The sequence below is a fragment of the Aethalodelphis obliquidens genome, unplaced genomic scaffold (genome assembly GCF_003676395.1).
Source record: "Aethalodelphis obliquidens isolate GAN/ISIS:26980383/991018 unplaced genomic scaffold, ASM367639v1 scaffold18, whole genome shotgun sequence".
Classification (NCBI taxonomy): Eukaryota; Metazoa; Chordata; class Mammalia; order Artiodactyla; family Delphinidae; genus Aethalodelphis; species Aethalodelphis obliquidens.
In genome coordinates, this window is record NW_020837962.1 from 12973891 (window position 1) to 12995226 (window position 21336).

Consider the following 21336-nt stretch of genomic DNA (forward strand, 5'->3'; position numbering starts at 1 on the left):
CTGTCCTGGGCCCCAGGGTGCTGGGCCCCAGGGCCACATGTGTGGCAGGCACAGCTCTCCCATTGAGGCTGCCTGCACACCCTCCCTGCCCCACAGTGCACACACGTGTGGACATGCATAGCCGGCTCTGCTCCAGTATCCACAGTACAGAAACACGCCACATGTCACTCAACCCAGGCCCCACAGTGGGGCCACGAGTGCCTAAGATCCCTGCAGGGGACACATGAACCACATGCACCACGTGTGCACATAGATGTGTGTGCTCCTCGGTGCACACGGATGTGCATGTGTGCTCACACATGGATGCCAGCACACGTCAAGTGCAGGTGTACACGTGTACAAACGCAGGTGCGACCCTCAGGGCAAGGTCATGGCTGAGCCAGGCCCCCCAGGGGAGGGGTATGTGCTGGGCAGCCGCCAACTGGGAGCTAAGCCTCCCGCTCCTGTGAGGCTGGGGAGCAGGTGCCCACTGCTCTTGGGGCCTCCAGGGGCTGACAAGGCTGCATCACCTGGTATAGCCCCAGCCCCTCCCCTACACATCTGCCTGGCAGGCGTCACTGCAGGAGTGGGTGGCTGGCAGGGCAGGGTGCTGAGCGAGCTATGGAGGTGAGCGGAGACCATGGTGCCCCCACCCTGCACCACCCCTGCGCCCCGAAGCTCAGTTGCAGGGGCTGACACAGAGCAGGGTGGGACCACTGGTGTCTGGACTCCTGGCACCACATCTACAATATCCCCGCTTCTGATATCTGCCGCCTGGACCTGGAGCAGCCTCCTTCTAGGACAGACAGATTTCTTGGTGCTCAGGTGGGGGGCGGGGGTGGGACGGGAGCCGCGACCAACTGGACGCACAGGGCCCCAGCTGTGAGTCTGGCCTCTGTGTGGCCCTGGGCAGGTAGCTGAGCCCCTCTGAGCCTCCGTCTTGGCCCCCACTTGGGGCGGTTACCTCCCCATCTTCCTCCTGGGCCATGCAGAGTCCAGAGGCGCACAGGTGCCCCAAGCCAGCAGCCCGTGCAAGGCCGTGGTCCAGGAGCCAGCAGTGTGGACCAGGCTCCCTGGCGCAACCTCCTCCCCAGGCCTCAGTTTCGGTCTCCACCACGGCCAGAGCTGCCAGCAGGCTGCAGCATGGGCTGTGCCCGGGGCCAGGTCTCACTGGGCATCCGAGGCCCTGAGAAGGGAAGGGGGCTGCCTGGGCTGCCTGGTGTGGGGGTGAAGCTGGGGCTGCACCAGGGTAGGTTGGGGGCCAGCAGGCCTCTCACCCCAGCTGCTGCAGGGACTCACTGGGACCGCCGCCCACCCCCACCTCCGAGCTGTTGAGAAAGCTGTCCACTGGAGACACAGCAGCCCAGCTGCAGATCCCCTGAGCCCTGACCTGTGATAAGAAAGCCGGGATTTGGCCTGGCTCCCCCTCTGCTGCTCCCTTTTGTTCCAGAGACACATTGCTTGTGGGTTGTGCCCTCCTGAAAGACGAAGAGACACGGCTGCAGCCCAAGGTTCGGGGTCGCCTGCCCTGCATGGCACCTGTCCTGTGTGACCCTGGGTGGTGACCTCCCCTCTGTACCCTGCCCCGGCCTCACCACCTCCTGTCTCCTCTCCAGCTTGACCCAGACCCGCTGCCTGTGACCCCGGTGCCTTCCTGCCAGGATGACCAGTGGGCATCACACAGCCATGGGCCCCAGAGCAGGTGAGATGACTCTCCCTCCCCTCTTGGGGGGCAGCTCCCATGGCCGGCTCCTCGGGGTAGCAGGACCACCCTCTTTCCTCCTGAGCCTCTGCTGGGGGTCCGGGAAGGGAAGGGGGTGGCACAGATGGGGCACTGCGGGTGGGGGTTCTGTTGGGGACAAGGCAGGGACAAGGCGGGCCATGGCTAGAAGGGACTGAGCAACCGAGGAGCAGGAGAAGGTGGTAGCTGACCCCTGTCCCTCTGCTCGGGGGTTTCAGGGCTCAGACTGTGAAGACAGAGCCACAGGGGGTGGAGGGAGAAGGTGCACACACGTGGACACTGGTAGGCATGCATACAGGCCATCACATAGGTGTGTACATACTTCCAGACACACAGTCACATGCCACCAGCTACACATCGTCACAGAATGTATACACTGCCACACCAGCAGGCACACAGGTCTACTGTGTAGTCATGCATGCCATCCCACACATGTACACCTCACCATACTTGTGTATACACCACCACCACTGTACACAGGCATACAGCATCAGACAGTCGTGTATACAGGTAGACACACTGCCACATATGTTCACCTGGTCACACAGCACGCTCAGACCCAGGCTGGCACACAGGTGACCAGCACCGTGGAGCTCCCAAGGACTCCGTATTGGGGCTGTCACAGGCCCACCCGGGACACAGGGAGCCCTGGGGAGACCGACACTGGACGCTCCCACACAGATGCTTATGGCCTGTTCTGTTCCAAGTGCCCTGGTGAGCCCAGGCCTTGCCTTCCTGGTGTCACTCACTGCCCACTGCTCTCATCCCCAGGCCGAGGGTGCCACCCAGGGAGGGCTGGATGTCAGCAGGGCCAACATGTGGGCCAGGTGAGTGCAGGTTCGGAGTCACAATCAAGTTTCCCCAACAGATTCCTTGGCAGGCCTGGGTGGGGGTGAGAAGGAGGGACCATCTCCAGGGTCTGCATTTGACGGCCCAGACATGGCCGGGGCAGGACTGACTCCCGGCTCCTATATGGGGGGCCTGGCCCTGCCTGCCCAGGTCACTCGCTGGAGATGGCTCAGGGCAGCTGGTGTCCTTCATCAGAGTCACACCCACATGGCTGGGACAGGACCCCAGGCCATCGCGGCTGGCTGGGGCCCGGGTCCCCCACCTCGGCCCGGCAGACAATCACTTTTTGTTTTTCTGGGGGGTGCCACGTCATGCGGCATGTGGGATCTTAGTTCCCCGACCAGGGATCAAACCCACACCCCTTGCATTGGAAGCACGGAGTCTTAACCACTGGACTGCCAGGGAAGTCCCGACAATCACTTCTTGTCCTGAGGCCTCTCAGCTTTCTTCTTTCTGCCCCAAGCTTTGCTGCCCTCTCAGGTCCCAAACTGAGACTCTGTCCTGGTGGGGGTTGGAGGCCACTGATCTGCCATCAATCAATTGATCAGTCAGTTGACTGATCAGGCAGGGCTGGAGGCCAAGCTGGACCAGCTGGGCCCAGGCTAAGGTCTCATGAGACCTGACCCTCCCCTGTGCACGGATCTTACTAGATTCACATCATGAGGAAGGCCTGGCTGCAGACACCCAACAGGTGCCCTTCAAAACCTCAGCCATCGCTGGGACCTCAGAGCCCCAAGCTCTGGAACTGGGCCTCAACCAGACCCTGAGTCTGGACAGGGGCCACTTTTAAGCCCTGCTCATAGCTCAGAGCCCAGCACCAACAGGGCGCCCTCGGGGGAAATGTGTGGTATGCATGTGCTGACAGCCAGAGCCTTGCTGTCCACACCTCCTGGGTCTCTCACCCCCACCCTGTGTTGAGGAGTCTGACCTCCACCCCAAATGCTGCAGTCTGGGACCCCTACTCCCTCTGCCCCTCACTGTCTATCTCCTTTCTGCCCAGTGCCAACACCTCCCTCCTGCAAGGCTTCTGGTGCCAGCCGGCCAGTCAGCTAGCCCGGGACCAGCTTGCCACTCTGATCAGGAGGATGGAGACGCAGCATGTCCTCCTCGGAGCCTGGCAGGTCAGCGGCGGCCCTTACCAAGACTGCCTGGGTGTCGAGGGCAAGGGCAGACTCCCTGGAGAAGGGCCCCAGGGACGGGCAGGAAGGGAGGCATCCCTGGCAGAGGACCCAGGCAGCAAGGGCCAGGAATGTGGTGCCAGGACACGGAGTAGCTCTCCTGAGCACAAGGGCCCTGTGCTGGAGAGCTGCACGATTGTCTCTAGCTGACACAAGATGCGCCCCTCAGGTCACCCAGCGGACAGGAAGTTAGCCTCTGAGGTGGGCTTCTCTCTCCCCTGGATGATGTTCCAGTGTGGCCCACTTTGGACTGTTTCCAGGACTTCTCACCAATCACCCACAGACTCCTGCCTCTTGTTCTTGGTTTGGTGAGGGCTTGCCTACCTGGCCTCCATCTGGCACCTGTGGCAGGTCCTCCAGGCTCCCCGAGGGTGAGGGATCTTCCAGCCTGCTGGCCTCTCCTCCACTTGGGCTGTGAGAGGGGCCAGCTGAGCTCACCTGGACCCACAGCTGACCCAAGCGTCACCAGTCCCTGAGTTTAATAAAAGAAAGGAAGGAAAGAAAGCTATTGTCTTATTATAAAATTAATATAAAATTAGTAATAAATCTGAAACAACCCCAAAGTAGGCCAAGTAAGTGGGACAAGACGTCCAGGCAGGGGTGCATTGGATGAGCAGATCCTCAGTGAGCCAATGTGGTGCAGTGGGGGCTGGGGTGGGCAAGGGCCTGATGCCAGAGGAGAGGGGGCTCTCAAGCTGGGTTTGACCTGTTCTGAGGCCGGTTCTCGTTGTGGAGGTTGAGGCAGGAAGAGGAAAACATGAAGTCCAGGGACAGAGAGCCAGCAGGCAGAAGGAGGGGACGGGTGGACGTGGGGACAGGGGCTGAGAGGTAGGTGGGGGGCCCTAAGATGGGCAGAGGGAAAGGGGCTGGGCAAGCCCCCGGCCGGGCAAGGAAGTGACACGCTGCCTGCCCTGCCCAGCTCAGCTGTCTGGCCAACCTGGCCGCCCGGCAAGGCCTCCAGGGCGACTTTGAGCTCCACCCCACCAACCTGCTGCTCCTCTACGAATGAGTGCCCCTCCCCGCCCAGCGCCCAGCCGCGTGGGCTGAGCATGCTCCCCAGGGACACCTCAGTCACTCGGAGGCCCCCCAGTTTCCCCCCCTCCTGACAGCCCCCCAACCTTCCCACAGACTGACACAGGTGAGGGAAGCCGACTGCCAGGCCTTCGTCCGCCGCACAGCCCAGGGCAACACAGGGCTGCTGACCAACCTGCCCGACCAGAAGGCCACCCTGCGGCACAGGGCCCTGGCCTGCCTGGTAGGCACCGTGGGCCGGCCAGGCCAGGACAGGACAGGTGACGGGCAGTGGGACCAGGCTCATGCTGACCTGCTGTCCTGCAGGGAGGGCCCCGCCCGAGCCTCAGCACCTCCGACCTGCTGCTCCTCGGGGTCCTGGTGTGTGACACAGATGCATCCAGCATCATGGCTGCAGACCCCCATGTGCTGCAGAACCTGCGGCGCTGTCCCCAGCTGATGGCCGCCCTCAACAGGCTGCTGGCCAGCGGCAGGACCAGGCTCGGGTGAGTGGGGGCCCATGCCATCTGCCCAGGCTTCCCCTCCTCCACCTGATAGAGGAGGCAGCCTGGAGATCAATGTCCACAGCCCCACTGACCTCTAACCTCTGACCCAGCTCCCACCCCACTCTGACCCTGCAGCCTATGGGGTATGGGTTTGAGGTGCCCAGAGGCCTGGGGTGGGAGAGTCTCTGCTGGGCAGGCCCTGGGAATGGCACTCAGGGAGGGTAGGCGGTCTGAGGGGTCTGGGTGCTGTTCAGGGCCCGACACAGAGCCCCCTTCGCACACCAGGCCCTCTGGCTCCTGGAACCTGGAGGGGCTGCAGGCTCTGGGACCCCTAGCCACCTACATCAGCCCCAGCCTGTGGATGCAGCTGCAGGAGGTAGGGCAGCACCCCGGGGCGGGTGGGGATCCAGCCAACCTTCCACCAGCCTGCCCAGGCCTGATGGTCGGCCGGCAGCCACTCTGATGCCCAACTGCTGTCCCCAGTCGCTCCCCGTCACAGAGTTTCTGTCTGTGGGGAGGAAGGAGGGAACAGGTAGCCCTGGTGGCCCTCCCCAGGGTGTGGACTCTCCAGGCCCGCCCGCCAGGCCGTGGGCCTAGACTTCTTTGGCAGCATAGTGGCCATAGTGGCCACGGGCAGGGCAGCTCAGCCAGTGTGATGCCAGGCGCTTTGGCACTGGCTTCCTCGAGGCCAAGGCCAAGTTGGTACCCTCACGGCCCAAGCGGGACACAGGTCAGTGTGGCCACCATGGCCTGGGAATTTCACATCTCCCCCTGCTCGGGCTCCTCATCCCGGAGTGGGGGCACCAGAGGCATGGCACCCTCTGCCTGGACCTCCTGAGCTTGGCCCAGGGTCTCTGTCCAGGTTGAGGGGAGTGGTCAGAGTCTGGTGGGGCTGGACTGGGAGTTGAGACCAAGGTCAGGGTTGAGTCAGTCTGGTCCAGGCCAAGTTTTTGGCTAGGAGTCAAGCTTGGGAAGGGTCAAGGTCAGGAGTGAGGTGGGGCCCAAAGTCAGCAGCAGTGCTGACCAGCTGGGTCCTCAACACCCGTACCCCACCTTGCCACAGGGAGACCCTGCATCCCTGGCAACATCACTGCAGCCACGCTGCACAATGACCTCTTCCTGGTACGCTACGACTGCGTGCAGCTCGAGTCCTGCCTGGGCAGCCGTGTGCTCAGGGCCAACCTGGACCCCCTGCTGCAGCACCCACTGCCCACCCAGTGCCAGAAAGTCGTCAAGGCCAAGCTGGCTTAGGTGCGCCAGCGACCGGCAGTGGGAGGCAGGTGGTGGGCCGGCCGTGTGGCCGGCCCACTACCTGCCTCCCACTGCAGGTCTACCCAGGCAGCGTCCCCGAGGAGCAGCTGCAGCTCATCCCCTCGCTGGCCTACCTCTACTCCCATGTGGAGACTGGCCAGTGGCACATCACGTCCAAGGACACGGTCGTGGCCCTGCTGGCCCCAGACGGGGCCCTGGAGAACCAGACAGAGGTGAGGGTGGGGGTGGGGGTGGGCAGGGGACCCCGCTGACCCTGGCCTTGCAGACCCGAACCCTGCCCACAGGTCATCCTGCAGAAGTTCCTGGACCACAACGGCACCATCACCAGTGCCCTGCTTGTGGCCAACAGGGGCTCCCGCCTCTGTTGGATGAGCCCCCGCCAGATCCAGGCCATCCGGCCCTTGGAGTTTCGGTGAGCCCACCCAGCAACCCACCTCCCACACCTCAGAGCCACCTCCACTCCTCGGCCAAGGAAGGATTCTATGGGGGCCCAGGCCAGGCCATCGTAGGTAATTAGCTTCCTTCCTATGGCCTCCGTAACAAAAGATTAGAGTGGCTAAAAACAACAGAAATGTGTCCTCTCACAGTCTGGAGGCCAGAAGTCTGAAGTTAAGGTGTCAGCAGGGCTGGCCTCCCTCTGAAACCTGTAGGGGAGGCTCCTTCCTGCCTCTTCCAGCTTCGGGGCTGCATCACCCCCATCTCTGCCTCTGTCACAGCTGGCTTCCCACTGTGTCCGTGTCCAAGTTTCCTTCTTCTTATGACACCAGTCGTTAGATTCAAGGTCCACCCTAAATCAGTACGACCACATCTTAATTTGATTACAGCTACAATTAGGAAAGACCCTATTTCCAGATAAGCTCACGTTCTGAGGTTCTGAGTGGACATGAACTTGGAGGAGACACTACTGAACCTAGCACGGAGAGCAAGAGGAAAGCTGTGGTTCAGAAAGCGGGAGCCAGGCCCAGCGTCCAGAGGAGAAGGGGCCTCTGGCCTGCCCATCAGCCTCACCCCCCACCCAGGCTGGCCGGAGCCCTAGACATCTCCTCCTGCCCTCAGAGCCGCAAGAACGTGCTCTACGACAAGGCCCGAGAGGCCTTCGGCACCGCCAGAACTGTAGACGCCTACTACAGCTTCACGCCTCCCCCTACCTCGGTGAGACCTCGCCCTGCGTAGGGCACGCCTCCCGGAAGCCCCGCCCCTCATCGCTGCCCCGCCCCTAGGCGGTGCCCCCGTGGAGGAGCTGCGGCACCTGCCCCAGGCTAACGTCTCCGTGGACATTGACACTTTCACCAGTCTGAACACCCGAGTGCTGCAGGTGGGCCGGGGGCTACCCGTCAGGGGGTGGGGCTGGCCTAGACGAGGATGCCTAGGTTACGGTCTGCAGGCCCCAACACCCACCCCAAAGTCGGAGGTGTGCAGGCAGTGTGGGCCCCAGGTCACTTCTCCAGGTGCGTTCTGCTGGGTCTCACCCCTGCGCTCCGGCCAAGCACTGACCCCGCCCACGACCCCTCGCTCCCTTCGCAGAGCCTGAGCGTGGGCAACGTGACGACGCTGCTGGGCCAGAACATGGGGGACCTGCAGAAGGCTCACAGCCACCCCACCATCAGCTCCTGGCTCTGCAGCCTCAATCGGTCAGCCCTGGGCGAGCTGGGCCTGGACACGGACCCAACCGGCCCCACCGGCCTCACCCACGTGACAACTAGGACCCCCAACACCATCCCCTGGATGCCCCATCTAGTCCCCACCTCAGACCGGCCTTGGAGCACTGACCCCAGCTCAGGTATGCCTGCACCCACCCTCCCCACTCCAGCGGGCCATCCCCGCTCTGCCCTGTATGCCCCCCCTCCCCCAACTGCTACTAGCTTCTTGTCTTGCGCCCAATCTCATTCAGCGTTGGCCTACTCTTTCCATCTGCCTCCTCGGGTGACATCTGGGTGACACTGGCTTCACCTCGCATTGCCTGCTGAGGGACACCTCCTCCAAAATCTGCTGAGCAGCAGAAAGTGGAGAGTGGGGAAGTTTTGAGGTCCCCATCGGGACCCAGAAGAGCAGCTGTACATGGGGGTCCTCACTGCTCTTCCCCACCCACAGGGATGGTGTGAGCCCTGAGCCTGGCACAGGGGCCGCCCAGGCCTGGGGGAGGCAGGACAGCCTGGGGGCTCCCAGCTGGACTGAAGGGTGCTCCTTCCATGTTCCACCTACAGGCAGCCCACCTGGGGTATCTGCCACTTGCTGTGGCCCTGCCGTCAGGCCTCCTGTGGCTGCTGTATTGGAGCACCCTGGGGCCCAGCTGGAACCACTCACAGGGCACGTGCCCCATGGCCTCCAAAGACAGCGCTGCCCCAGCACCACTTGCAGGAAAACCGGGGCTGGTAGGTGGAGCTGGATGCCTGCCTAGACCAAGATGCCTGCCCCATGCCCAGGGGACCTGGCCACGTCCCACATCCCAGGGGCCTGCAGGGCCAGTCCCTGCCCACACCCAGCTCCCAGGACCTGGAGCCAGACTGAGGACCTGGGCCCAGGGTCACTGCCCCAGCCAGTGAGGGAGATGCTGCCCCTGCCCTCTGGCTTCTTCCAGATGAAGAACTGGGGTTGGGGAGGGGTTTCCGCGGACTGACTTCGCTGATTGATTTGAATAAAGGACAAGGTGGTCTTCCTGCCTGTGTCCCTTTGCTCTGGGCCTGAGGAGGGACAGAGACCCTCTTAACTAGGATCAGGACTCCAGCCTGCCATCTCCTGGGGCAGCAGTGTCACCAGAAGCCACCCTGAGTGTTGGCCTGGCCTGGGGGGAGACCCAACAATGGAAACAGCATCAGGAAGGCCCTGAGGGCCCCCCTGCCTGGAGTCCCTCCCCTTTCCAAGTGCAAAGAGGAGGGTTGAAACCCAGGGAACCCTGTCAACTGGGCCACAGCCATCAGGGCCCTCCCACCCAATTCTCAGAACACCACAGGGCACCTCTTCGAGGGGGGATGGGGCTTCTTTTATTGAGCTCTGGTGCCCTCGGGGTCAGACAGAGACCACCCAGGCCTACTCCCAGCCAGGTGGTGTCTCCATGGCAGGGCCCAGTTCCCAGAGCATAGCAGTGGGGTCAGTTCAGGATCAAGGCCAGGAGCCGACTTGGGGTCACAGTGAGCACAGGTCCAGGTCCTAGTCTGAGGAGGTGAGGGCCTCCGGAGGAGTCCTCTGCACAGAAAACAGGTGACTCAGACCCTGCCCCTCACTCTGCCCGACACCACCCGGCTGGCCACCCCAGCCCATCTCGGACGTTGAAGTCCAGGACCAGGTAGCCGTTGGGGGTGCCGCCGTGGAGCCCCAGCCCCAGACTGTCCAGGTCCTCCTGCGACTGCCAGGAGATCCAGTCCCGCAGTGGGCTGTTCCCCTCCTTAGCCTTCAGGCCCACCAAGTTTGCACCCAGAAGTTTCTGCACCTCAGCAATGGTCAGCGGCTGCCAAAGCCCCCAGACAGGGCTCAGGGCCTGCCTGCCTTTCCCCAGAAGGCTGCTGTCCTCTACTGTGTCCAAACCATCCCATGCTGCCCCACCCACAGACCCTTCCTTGACCCTTCCAGACTTCGGAGGGGGCTTTGGCTGCCTCTCCTGAGACCCCGCCACACCAGAGGCCCTGCCCTTCTCCATGGCCCTACCAGCACAGCCTCTCTCTGCAGCTTCTTGAATATGGCCACATCCATGTTTATGTTCTGCTGACTGAGAACCCACAGGTCCTCCATGGGGGCCCCACCTGCCCACGGAGAGAGGGGCCCCCAAGTGTGAGACCTTGCAGCAACCCCCAGTCTCACCCTCTGACAACAGGCTACCAGGAGCCAATTCCTTTACCAAGAGTCCCTTTTCCTAAGAAATTCCTGGGACCCTGGTTTGCCTGGTGACCACCTGACCCTCTGGGTTGGAAGATAGGCTGGGGGTGCCCAGAACTCACAGGGTCTCAGCCTACACACACTTGGAGGGATGGAGGGCACATTGACCACCAGTCACACCACCAGCAGGCTGCCCAATGAGAGGGGGAGCCTCAGGGATCACGCCCCCCGTGTCCTCCCGGGCTCACCCAGGTAGGGCTTGATCCTTGTGAAGTATTCAGACCCGCTCATGTTCTGGAAGGCGATGCGGGCCTTGGGGTAGAGGACAGCCATCTGCCATGGGCTGCATGTGTCCAGGTCCTGGGGCCTGGTCGCCCTGAGGAGGCAGCATAAGGCCGGGCAGTGAGCTCGGAGCACAGCACACCCACCACACCTGACAGACCCCAGGACTCACCAAACAACGTTGAGCTGCATGAAGCCCAGCTGCTCAGGGCTGAGGAGGCACAGGTAGGTAGCGGGGAAGGTGGCCAGGGTGTCCAGTGTGGCCTTGTCCAGCTGGCCCCCTCCCCCTACATAGCGGGCAATGAGGGCGGCCACCTGTGGGAGGAGGCCACTCAGTGGCGTGGAGCAGGGAGAGACATATCCCCTGGGGCCTGCACGACCTCACACCCTGTGCCTTCCCCTCCCCCCCTCCGCAGCCAGTCGCCCGAGCATCCATCCCATGCCCTTTGCTGACTTTGAGCAGAGGTTTCACGGTCTCCAGGGAAGTCACATTCCACTTGTGGATGTCTTCGGGGGTCACCCAAAGGAAGAAGTACCTCAGGTGCTGGATCAGGGACTCAGGGTACCCCTGTGGGTAGAACTTCCGGGTGAAGGGACTGTGACGGCCGCCGCCACTCCCCGGGCAGCTGGGAAAACTGTGCTACAGCAGGCAGGCGGGAGTCCTGAACTACCTCATCCAATTTGCGCTTGAAAATGTGCAGCTGCTGGTAGGTGAAGGGCACCAGGTTCACCTGGTCCATCTGAGCGGCCAGTAGGGCTCCGTCCACACAAGCCTCCAGCTCCCACTCCTCGTAGAAGACAAGGTTTTCGTCCAACACTTGGGCCTTCCGCCCCGGGGGGCAGGCCTTCTCTGCAGGGGCAGGCAGTGGGTTGGGGGCTGGCCATCTCCTGTCAACCTCCTCTTCCTTCTGCACCCACGCTGAGACCCTGGGCACCACATGACTCTCCAGGCCTCAGTTTACCCATCAGCAAAATGGAGCAATTTTGTTCACTCTCCTGCATTGTCATGATTGAATGAGTTGAGTGGCTAGGAAGGGCTGCAGGTGTGGACAAGTGAGACCTCACAATGCTAGCTCCCCATCCCAGTCTCCCCACGCAGCTGGGCACCGTGCTCACTCTCTGTGCACCGCTGGGCCCTCAGAAGGATGACGGTCACCTCAGGCCGCTGCCAGGACAGGTCCCATTGCAGCCATGGGGTCATGACACCCTGAGAACAGAGCAGGGCTGGGACTGAGCCGCGAGTGTCCTGGCTTCCAAGGACCCCCACCCAGGGCCAGAAAACCCTCCCCTGATTCCCCAGAGGGGCCTTACCAGTTCCGTGTCTGCAGCCTGGGCCCTGGAAAGTAGCACCCACCCTGCAGGGGAAGGGACACCAGGCTCGAAGGGATGGCAGGGGCTCCACCCAGGGTAGGAAGGAGGCAAAGCCGGCCCCTTCCAGCCCCATGCACACTCCATGGGTGTGGAAGCAGAGGGTTAGGCCCCTCACCCTATGGTGTCACAGCCCATGACACCGAACCAGGGAGCACAGGCCTCCCACATCCTCCTCCTGGGGCCCCTCTGCTCAGGGCAGGCAGAAACCTGTCCCATGGGCACCCTCAGTTTGGCCTGTGCCCCCATCACCACCCTGCCTCTGCCTCCAACCCCATAGGGCACTGTGGTGCAGCGGGGGTGCCAGACACAGTCATCTCTGGGGGCAGAGACAAGGCTAACAGCCTGCCTGGGACTCAAGGCACCTGCCGAGATTCAGGACACTTCTCTGGAATCAGGGGCACCTGCCCAGGACTCGGGACACCTGCCCGGGAAGGGGCTGGGGGGCACTGCCCACAGCCGGAGAGGATGTGTAGAGCAGGTAGAGCCTTTCCTAAGGCCCCGACCCCCTGAGGACCCTTGGCTGCCCTCTGTGCTCTCTGCACACCAGCGTTTTGCGGCAACCCGCCCTCATGACTCACCGAGGCAGAGAAGAAGCAAGAGGCTGCCGTGGGTGGGAGTCCCACAGGACCCCACGCGGGGTTGAGCAGTCTGCAAGGCCACAGTCTGTGGAGGACAGCCACTCTGATGTCCTCCCTGCTTCCCCGCCCCTACCATGTCACCCTACCCATGACTGCCCCGGGCCAGTGCGGGGCCTCGGGGGGCTCCCAGGTCAAACCTTCACAGGCCTCCACAGCAGTGTCTGTGCTGCCGCTGGCCCTTCTCTCAGAGCCAACCAGCAAGCCTGCCCCGCCCCCTCCGGGAAACTGGCCCCTCAGCCAGGAGTGTCAGGTCTGAGTCAGCCTGGCCCCCAGCTGTGAGGGCCCCAGTGGGCAGCCAGCAGCTGGCGCCTGTCTTCTCTCCCTGCAGGGCAGGGCAGTGCAGGACAGGGCAGGAGAGTTTCGTGCGAGGAGGCAGGACCGCCTCTGGCTCTGGCTGGCCTGTTTCCCCCACTCAAAACAGGGGAGCTGGGCTTCCCTGGTGGCGCAGTGGTTGAGAGTCCGCCTGCCGATGCAGGGGACACGGGTTCGTGCCCCGGTCCGGGAAGATCCCACATGTCGCGGAGCGGCTGGGCCCGTGAGCCATGGCCGCTGAGCCTGCGCGTCCGGAGCCTGTGCTCCGCGACGGGAGAGGCCACAACAGTGAGAGGCCCGCGTACCGGGAAAAAAAACAAAAAAACAAGGGAGCTGAGCAGTTCTGGGCTGGGGGTCAGGCTGAGCGACCCCTCACCCTGCAGCGTGGCCACCCTCCCCTCCCACCCACAGCCGCAGGTGCTGGGCTTTGTGCAAACCCAGGGCCCTGTGCAAACCCAGGGCCCTGCCAGCTGGACAAGGCTGGCAGGGCCCACCAGCCCACTGCTTTCCCTTCTGAGGTCGCTCCCAAAGCAGAGGCCTGGGCAGTACCAGAAGGAGTTCCCTGGTAGCCTAGCAGTTAGGACTGCAGGCTCTAACTACCGTGGCCCGGGTTCAATCCCTGGTCAGGGAACTGAGATCCCATATGCCATGTGGCATGGCCAAAAAAAAACAACAACAAAGGGTGATACCCTTTCCCACCTGCCAGCCCTTAGGGTGGGGCAGTGGGTGGGCATTCTGGGAAGACCCCTGTGTGCTCTCTGAAGTGGGGTTTGGGGCCTGTGGACAAGTGTGGGTGGCAGGTGGGTGGGGAGCCGCTCCCCACAGAATATTGTCCCCGAGTAGATAGGGGCCTGCAGGAGACCAAACTGCCTTCCACACCTGCCCCTCCCAAGAAGGCCTGGAGCCAGAGGCCACCTAGGGCTGGTGGAATGGAACCATCCCTTCCCCCAAACCTCCACCCAGGCCTGTGTCGGCCCCACCCCTGGCTCAGAAATTGGTGGGGGGGGAGGGCACAGAAATTGGCGGGGGCGGGGGGGGGCACACTTATGCTTCAGCAACCCCTTTCAGCAGGGCAAAGAGCCCAGCCTGCGGGGAGTGTCCTGGGGAGCTCCCCTCCCCTACCAGGCCCCCAGAACAGAAAAGAGGCAGTTGAGTGGGGCCCCTGCCCCCGGGGTGGGTAAGGCCAAGCAGGAGCTATGCCTCCCCCTGCTGTCTCCCCTCAGCCCCCACTCCAGCCCCGTGTAACCAGGGACCCCTTGCACCCCAGGTAGGGGCTCCCTCAGAACCCCTGCAGCCCACCGTGGGCCCTAGAATCTGCAACCTTCACACCTCCTACCCCCAGATAGGCCAGGCTGGGGCCACAAAGGCACCTCAGCTGTCTTAGGGCTGCAGCTTCCAGAGTGGCCCAAGTGTGACCTGCCAGAGTCACGTCTGTTTCAGGCAGTCCAGGGCACGCATATTTGTGTGACAAGGAAACAGTCCCCTCACCATGCTCTGTCTCCCTATCCAAGGCTGCTCGGATGCTTCCCTTTCTGGTACCTGGGATGGTCCCATCTCCAACCCTGAGTCCTTCAAGACCAATGTCCACCTGGTCATCTGTCACTCATTAACCACCTGCACACTCCCTGAGTGCCTACGGCATGCTGGGCCCTGCAGAGATGCTGGCACATGCTGGAGCAGGTGATTCGAGCCCTGCCCAGGACCTGGGGGTGGGCCTGCCTGCTAGCATGTGGGGTCTGGGGTCTGAGTGGACCACAAGCTCATCAGAGTGGCATGTGAGGTAGAGGCAGCTGTGTCAGTGACAGAGGAATGGCCAGCTCCAACCCTGAGCCTAAGAACCATGAGCTCACAGCCTTCAGCAGGTGTGCAGCTGCAGGACACTGGCTGAAGCTCTCTCCTGCCCCACCTGTCTCACCCACCCCAGCCCAACTTCGGTCCCCAAGGTCTGGCCCTCAAGTGGTGGCAAATGAAGTCAGACCACATTCCCTGCCAGCCTCAGGCCTGTCTGGTGAGAGCGGGAAGGGGCACGGATCACAGGTTTAGGGTCTTCGATGCAGGGTCATTTAATCTTCCCCAAGCACAGAGATGCTGTGTGGCTAGCCTGGGGTCACACAGCATGTCAGGAGCAGCTGGGGCAAGGGTAAAGCTGACCGAAGGCACAGCCCTCTGAGGCCAGGGGAGCTTGTCCTCGCTGCTCCCCAAGTGCAGTGAGGACTAGGGTGGAGGAATCCATATGGTGGGCAGGGATGGGGGCTGCCCTACCTCCCCCAGCCTGCTTGTTTGGGTCCCAGTACCAGCCTCCGCCTAATCCCTGCTCCCACCCAGAGCTGCTTGGCTGGAGGTACTGAAGGAGGTGTCCCCTCCCTCACCTCCCCCAGCATGCCCTCCATCATGACTCCACCCCACACAGATGAGGCCAAGGTTCTGCGCATCTTCTGATTCGGTTTCCTCAACTGGGAAGCAGCAGGGCAAGAGGTGGGAGCCTCTGGGGTCTGTCAAGGGAAACGAACAAGGCTCAGGCCAGCAGTGCTCAGGCCATAGGAATGCGTGGGTGGAGGCCTGGGGAGGGGCTGCAGGAGGCGGGGTGGGGGGTGGGGGGGAGCCACCTCTGCCTCTCCCTCCCTGGGCAGTCATGGGAGCTCCAGGCGGGCTGACCCGTCAGGTACCAGGCATGTGTGTGGAGCCAAGGCCTCACCTCGTGGGGTCTTACTCTCCCTTCTCAGGTGGTACAACAGAGGTTCAGTGCCGAAGAGAGGCCATAATTGCAGGGCAAGGCAAGGGCGTGGTCCCCGTCTCCACCCACCCACAGCTGGTGCCCTGAGGGTCTCCACCCCAGTCAGCAGGATGTGACTCCCTGACTCCCGGGGGTGAGTTCCAGGCTCAGGTTGGCGTGGTGGTGCAGTGGTCAGGTGGAGGGCTGCAGGAGCTCACCTGCCCAGGCACTGGCCGTCTCCCGGATGGGAGGTGGAGGCTACCTCTGTGCTGGCCAGACGCCAGTGTCCGCATGCGGATCCTGGCACCACAGCCTTTGTGTGCGCCCCTGGAGCCAGAGTCCCTGGTGGCTCCCTCGATCCCCCCACCCCGCCCCCCTGCCCTCCTATACTTTTGTGAATAGGAATTCCCTGTGTGGAATCTGTCTGGTCTCTGACCTCTCTCCGTGGGCTAGGTTTTCTATTATGTACAGTCGAGCCAAATGCTAATTAGTACAGAATTCAGGAAGGCTGCCAGGTACAAGAACCAACTCCCAGAAAGAGTAAGTGCCTTTAAAAAAAAAAAAGTCCTGTCCATAGATAACAACTGAAAAATTCTGGACAAAATATAAAAAAACAGTTCCCTGAGGGCTCTGGGGAGTGAAGGAAAGAAGCCAGATTTTGGACGGGAATTGATACTTGATGGAAAATGCCAGAGTGGATTTCCCTTTGTGGGTGTGGCTTTGTGGTGTGCGGTGCTCAGACACCAGCAGAAATCCCACCATCTTTCTGGCCGAAAGAGCCAAAGGAAGGAGCCCAGAATAACCAGACAGCAGAGAGCGGTGGAGAACTCTGAAAAGGAGAGAGCCAGAGGAGGGGACCCCAAATTCTGTGTACCAACTCTACCCAGGCCTCTTGCCGACCCCTGAATCATGTGTGTGCAAGGTAGACAGCTCAAATGACAAACTGGCCAAGACTGAGCTCTGCACTCTTTGGGAGTGGCAGAGGTCACAGTTCAAGTATGACCAAGTTCATTGCCTGCCCAAACAGAAGCAGCAACAGTCTTTGTAGGAATATAACAGAATGCAGTGTCTACACAACAAAACAGTCACAATGTTCATGATGAAATCAAAAACTGCTCGGCACAGGGAGAGCTGGGAGACTGACCCATTCTCCAGGGAAAAGAATCTGCTCAGGCTACGGTAAGACAGTATTAGAATTACCAGACAATAAGGTCATGGAAAAATGGGTTCTCATGAATGCAGAGGTAGGAAAAAAATGAAAATATTTTTAAAAGAACCAAATAGTAAATTTTAGAAATGAAAAATACAAAATCTGGAATTTAAAAATTCACTAGATGGACTGGACACACCTGCCAGGTGTGTCCAGGATCAATCACTTCCAACTGAGGGTTAGATGGGGCCCCCCAATTGCACAGTTAAATGAATTTTGAGATGTGGATGGAAGGTTCCTCTGTGCCCACTTGCAGGAACTGCAGTTTGAGCCCAAAAGACACAGTGGCTGCAATGTGGGTGGGAATGAACAGTTCACGTCCTGTTTTAACTTTGATGGCACAGGAGGCGTATGAAACACGTTACTTTTGTTGCTAAAATGATGGTCATGCAGTACGTGTTTTGCGTGTAAGCTCTGTTTTCCCTTGTAATTTTAGGTTGCCTTCATTAAGAAACACTATCAGGGGACTTCCCTGGTGGTACAGTGGCTAAGAATCTGCCTGCCAATGAAGGGCACACAGGTTTGATCCCTGGTCCAGGAAGGTCCCACATGCCACGGAGCAACTAAACTTGTGCACCACAACTACTGAGCCTGCGTGCCTAGAGCCCATGCTCCACAACGAGAGAAGCCACCGCAATGAGAAGCCTGTGCACCACAACGAAGAATAGCCCCCGCTCGCCGCAACTAGAGAAAGCCGTGCACAGCAACAAAGACCCAACACAGCCAAATAAATAAATAAATTTATTTTTAAAAAAGGAACACTATCAAGTCAGAAGCAAAAGCTAAATTCCAAAGCCATCTGGTGTTCAATAATTCAGGTTAAAGGAACAACGTTGAATTGTATGCTTTAAGTGGGTAAGTTGCATGGTGTGGGAATTCTTTCTCAGGAAAGCTGTTTTGTTTTGTTTTGTTTTGTTTTTTGTAGTACGTGGGCCTCTCACTGCTGCGGCCTCTCCCGCTGCGGAGCACAGGCTCCGGACGCACAGGCTCAGCGGCCATGGCTCACGGGCCCAGCCGCTCCGCAGCATGTGGAATCCTTCCAGACCGGGGCATGAACCCGCATCCCCTGCATCGGCAGGTGGACTCTCAACCACTGCGCCACCAGGGAAGCCCCAGGAAAGCTGTTTTTAAAAGACAGGCCAAAGATCTGAACAGACAGTTCATAAAAGAAGATGTGTGAATGGCCGATAAGCACATGAAAAGATGCCCAACTCACTGGGGAGATGCAGATCAAACCCCACACAAGACACACCCGCCAGAACGAGGACACTTAAAGGGTCTGACAAGGAAAGTGTGTCTTGGGCGTGGGGCAGTGGGACTCACACCTGGTGGTGGGAGCACAAGGCAGTGCGGGCACTTCTGCTGCGCATTTTTTGTTTTTGTTTGGCCACGCCATGCAGCTTGTGGGGTCTTAGTCCCCCGACCAGGGATCGAACCCAGGCCCCTGGCAATGGAAGCGCAGAGTCCTAACCACTGGACCGCCAGGAAGTCCCTTGACTAAGTTATTTATTAAAGCCATCTCCTGCCATAAGTAAAGGGACAGAAGATCAGTATAATGGTCATCACTGGATACAAGAAGGTGAGCTTAAGGTCCTATACACTTTTCTGGTCCATGTGTGCAGAGTAATGGTCCAAACCAGTGCTGTGGTCCCCACTGGGTAGTGGTCCAGGTTCTCTTTATTCATCTTCATAGCCAGTTGGAAGTGAATTCACATGAGGATTATGGAATAGGGTATGGTTACCATCTCCCCAGGGAAAGGGCTTAGCCCTGATGCGGAGATGCGGGTAGGTGATGAACTCAGGTCTCTCCTCCTCTCCGTGGTGCTTCAGGAAGACGTTCAGCGTACTCACTCCCACCCCGGGAAGCGCCACAAAGTAGGTGAGGGCCTTCCACATGCGAGCTGAGCCCTCCTCACCACGGCGCCACTCAACATAGGCTGCTCCAGCTGCAGCTGGGAACGAACCTCGCAGCCCAGAAACCCAGGATCCAGCTGCTGCCGCCATTTTCCACCTGGATCCGGCATTTTCTTAAGAAGTTAGGTATACTCCTAACCATACAACTTAGCCATTCCCCTCCTAAGTAATCCCTCCAGAGAAATAAACCTGGATGTGCACACAAAGTCTCGTACGTGAATATTCATAGCAACTCTATTCACAATAGCCAAAAATGGGGAAAAACAAATTTCCATCAGTAGACCAATGGACAAACGAAATATGGTATTATTCATATGCTGACCTACTGGTCAGCAATAAGAGGGAACAGACTACTCATACTTGGGGGAAAAGGATGAACTTCAACATCATTATGCTGAGTGAAAGGGGCAGATATCAAAGGGTACATAATGTATGATTCTGTTTCTATAAAAATGTTAAATTGCAAACGAATCCCTCATGACAGAAAGCACATCACTGGTTGCCGGGGCCAGAAAACTTCACTAAAACTCAGGATTCCTGTTCGCAGGAGTAACGGTGAGGAATCTTTTGGGGCTGATGGAAATGTTCTGTCTTGACTGAGGTGGAGATTTCACGGATGTGTGTAACCACCAAAGCTCTTTGGACTGTACCCTTTAAATGGATGCCTTTATTGTGCATAAACTGTACCACAATAAGATTGATTTAAAAATCAATAGCAAGGGCTTCCCTGGTGTCGCAGTGGTTGAGAGTCCGCCTGCCGACGCAGGGGACACGGGTTCGAGCCCTGGTCCGGGAAGATCCCACATGCTGCGGAGCAGCTGGGCCCGTGAGCCATGGCTGCTGAGCCTGCGTGTCCGGAGCCTGTGCTCCGCAACGGAAGAGGCCACAACAGTGAGAGGCCCGCGTACTGCAAAAAAACAAAAACAAAGAATCCGCCTGCCAATGTAGGGGACACGGGTTCGAGCCCTGGTCCGGGAAGATCCCACATGCCGCGGAGCAACTAAGCCTGTGTGCCACAACTACTGAGCCCGCGTGCCACAACTAGAAGCCACCGCTGTGAGAAGCCCACACACCGTGCAGCAACGAAGACCCAATGCAACCAAAAATAAATAAGTAAAAAAAAAAAAATCAATAGCAGGGACTTCCCTGGTGGCGCAGTGGTTAAGAATCCGCCTGCCAATTCAGGAGACACGGGTTTGAGCCCTGGTCCAGGAAGATCCCACATGCCGCAGAGCAACTAAGCCCGTGGCGCCACAACTGCTGAGCCTGCGCTCTAGAGCCCGAGAGCCACAACTACTGAAGCCCGCGCACCTAGAGCCTGTGCTCTGCAACAAGAGAAGCCACCCCAATGAGAAACCCGCACACCGCAACGAAGAGTAGCCCCCGCTCGCCACAACTAGAGAAAGCCCGCAGGCAGCAGTGAAAACCCAAAGCAGCCATAAATAAATAAAATTATTAAATAAATAAATAAAGTGTGCGATTCAATGGTTTTTAACATATTACATTATTAATTTTAAAACTGTGTTAAAATATATATAACAAAATTGGGCATTGTAACCATTTTTAAGTGTACAATTCGGTGGCGAGAGTTACATTCACAATGTTGTGCAATCATCGCCACTATCTATTTCCAAACCTTTTTCATCATCTCAAACTGAAGCCCCTTCCCAAGGCCTTGGTAACTCTAATCTACTTCCTGTATCTATGGACCTGCCTGTTCTGCACATTTCACATAAGTGGAATCACACAGTAGTGGCATCTGTGTCTGGCTCTCTCACTAGACACAGTGTTTTCAGGGTTCGTCTACATTACAGTGTGTCAGTGCTTCATCCTTCTATAGCTGAATGACAGTCCACGATGTGGATGGACCACATTCCTTTATCCGCATCTGCCGATGGTCACTTGGGCAGTTTCCATCTTTTGACTAGCCCCCACCTTTGCTCCACTGGTTCTGGGGGAGAGAGATGGAAACTGCCCTGCATATCTACACGCAAACTGTCCCCCTCCAGCATTAAAAGAGCCCTCCTTTGTCCCCCAGCCTCAGCCAGAGCCCCCTATGCTATAAACCCTCTCCATCGCCCCAGCCTAACTGACCCTCATCCTGGCCCCATCCCAACAGCACTTATTATCCTCACACATTTTTTGTAAACGTTCTCTGGGGCACTGCAGTGAAACTAAGTTTATTTTGTATTTGTCTGGTTCTAATAATGAATGAGAATGTTGAGATTTCAGGCATCGAACCCCAGACTTTAGTCAGATATTGCCAGGATGGTGGGTGCTGGGGCCTGGAAGCCCACCAGGTACAGCCCCTGGTGAAAGCCCCTCTCACTGCTGAGAAGGAAGTTCCCATCCTGGGAGCCAAGAGGAGAGGCAGCAGGTGCTGGAGGAGGCAGCACCAACACCTGGGCCTCAGGCACCTGGACGTCACAGTTAACCCGCAGGTAGATGAGGTATCACCCGGTAGAGCCCACATCAGAACAAGAACCCCAGGAAGAGCACAGGCTGGAATGGGCCCCCAGCATGTGAGATCATGCCGTGCCCGCGGGTATT

General features: G+C 59.3%; 1 protein-coding gene and 1 pseudogene across 1 annotated transcript; one reads left to right on the forward strand and one right to left on the reverse strand.

Moving 5' to 3' along the window:
• Positions 1-3667: 3667 nt before the first annotated feature.
• MSLN (mesothelin) lies at positions 3668-8638 on the forward strand. Its single transcript, XM_027118372.1, has 12 exons — positions 3668-3690; positions 4876-5002; positions 5086-5264; positions 5550-5640; positions 5889-5994; positions 6328-6509; positions 6593-6748; positions 6821-6948; positions 7556-7688; positions 7795-7851; positions 8061-8316; positions 8628-8638. Exons 1-12 carry the CDS (start codon positions 3668-3670, stop codon positions 8636-8638), a joined length of 1449 nt encoding a protein of 482 aa, XP_026974173.1.
• Positions 8639-18366: 9728 nt separating this feature from the next.
• On the reverse strand, positions 18367-19568 carry LOC113626387 (cytochrome c oxidase subunit 6A1, mitochondrial pseudogene; annotated as a pseudogene).
• Positions 19569-21336: the final 1768 nt, after the last annotated feature.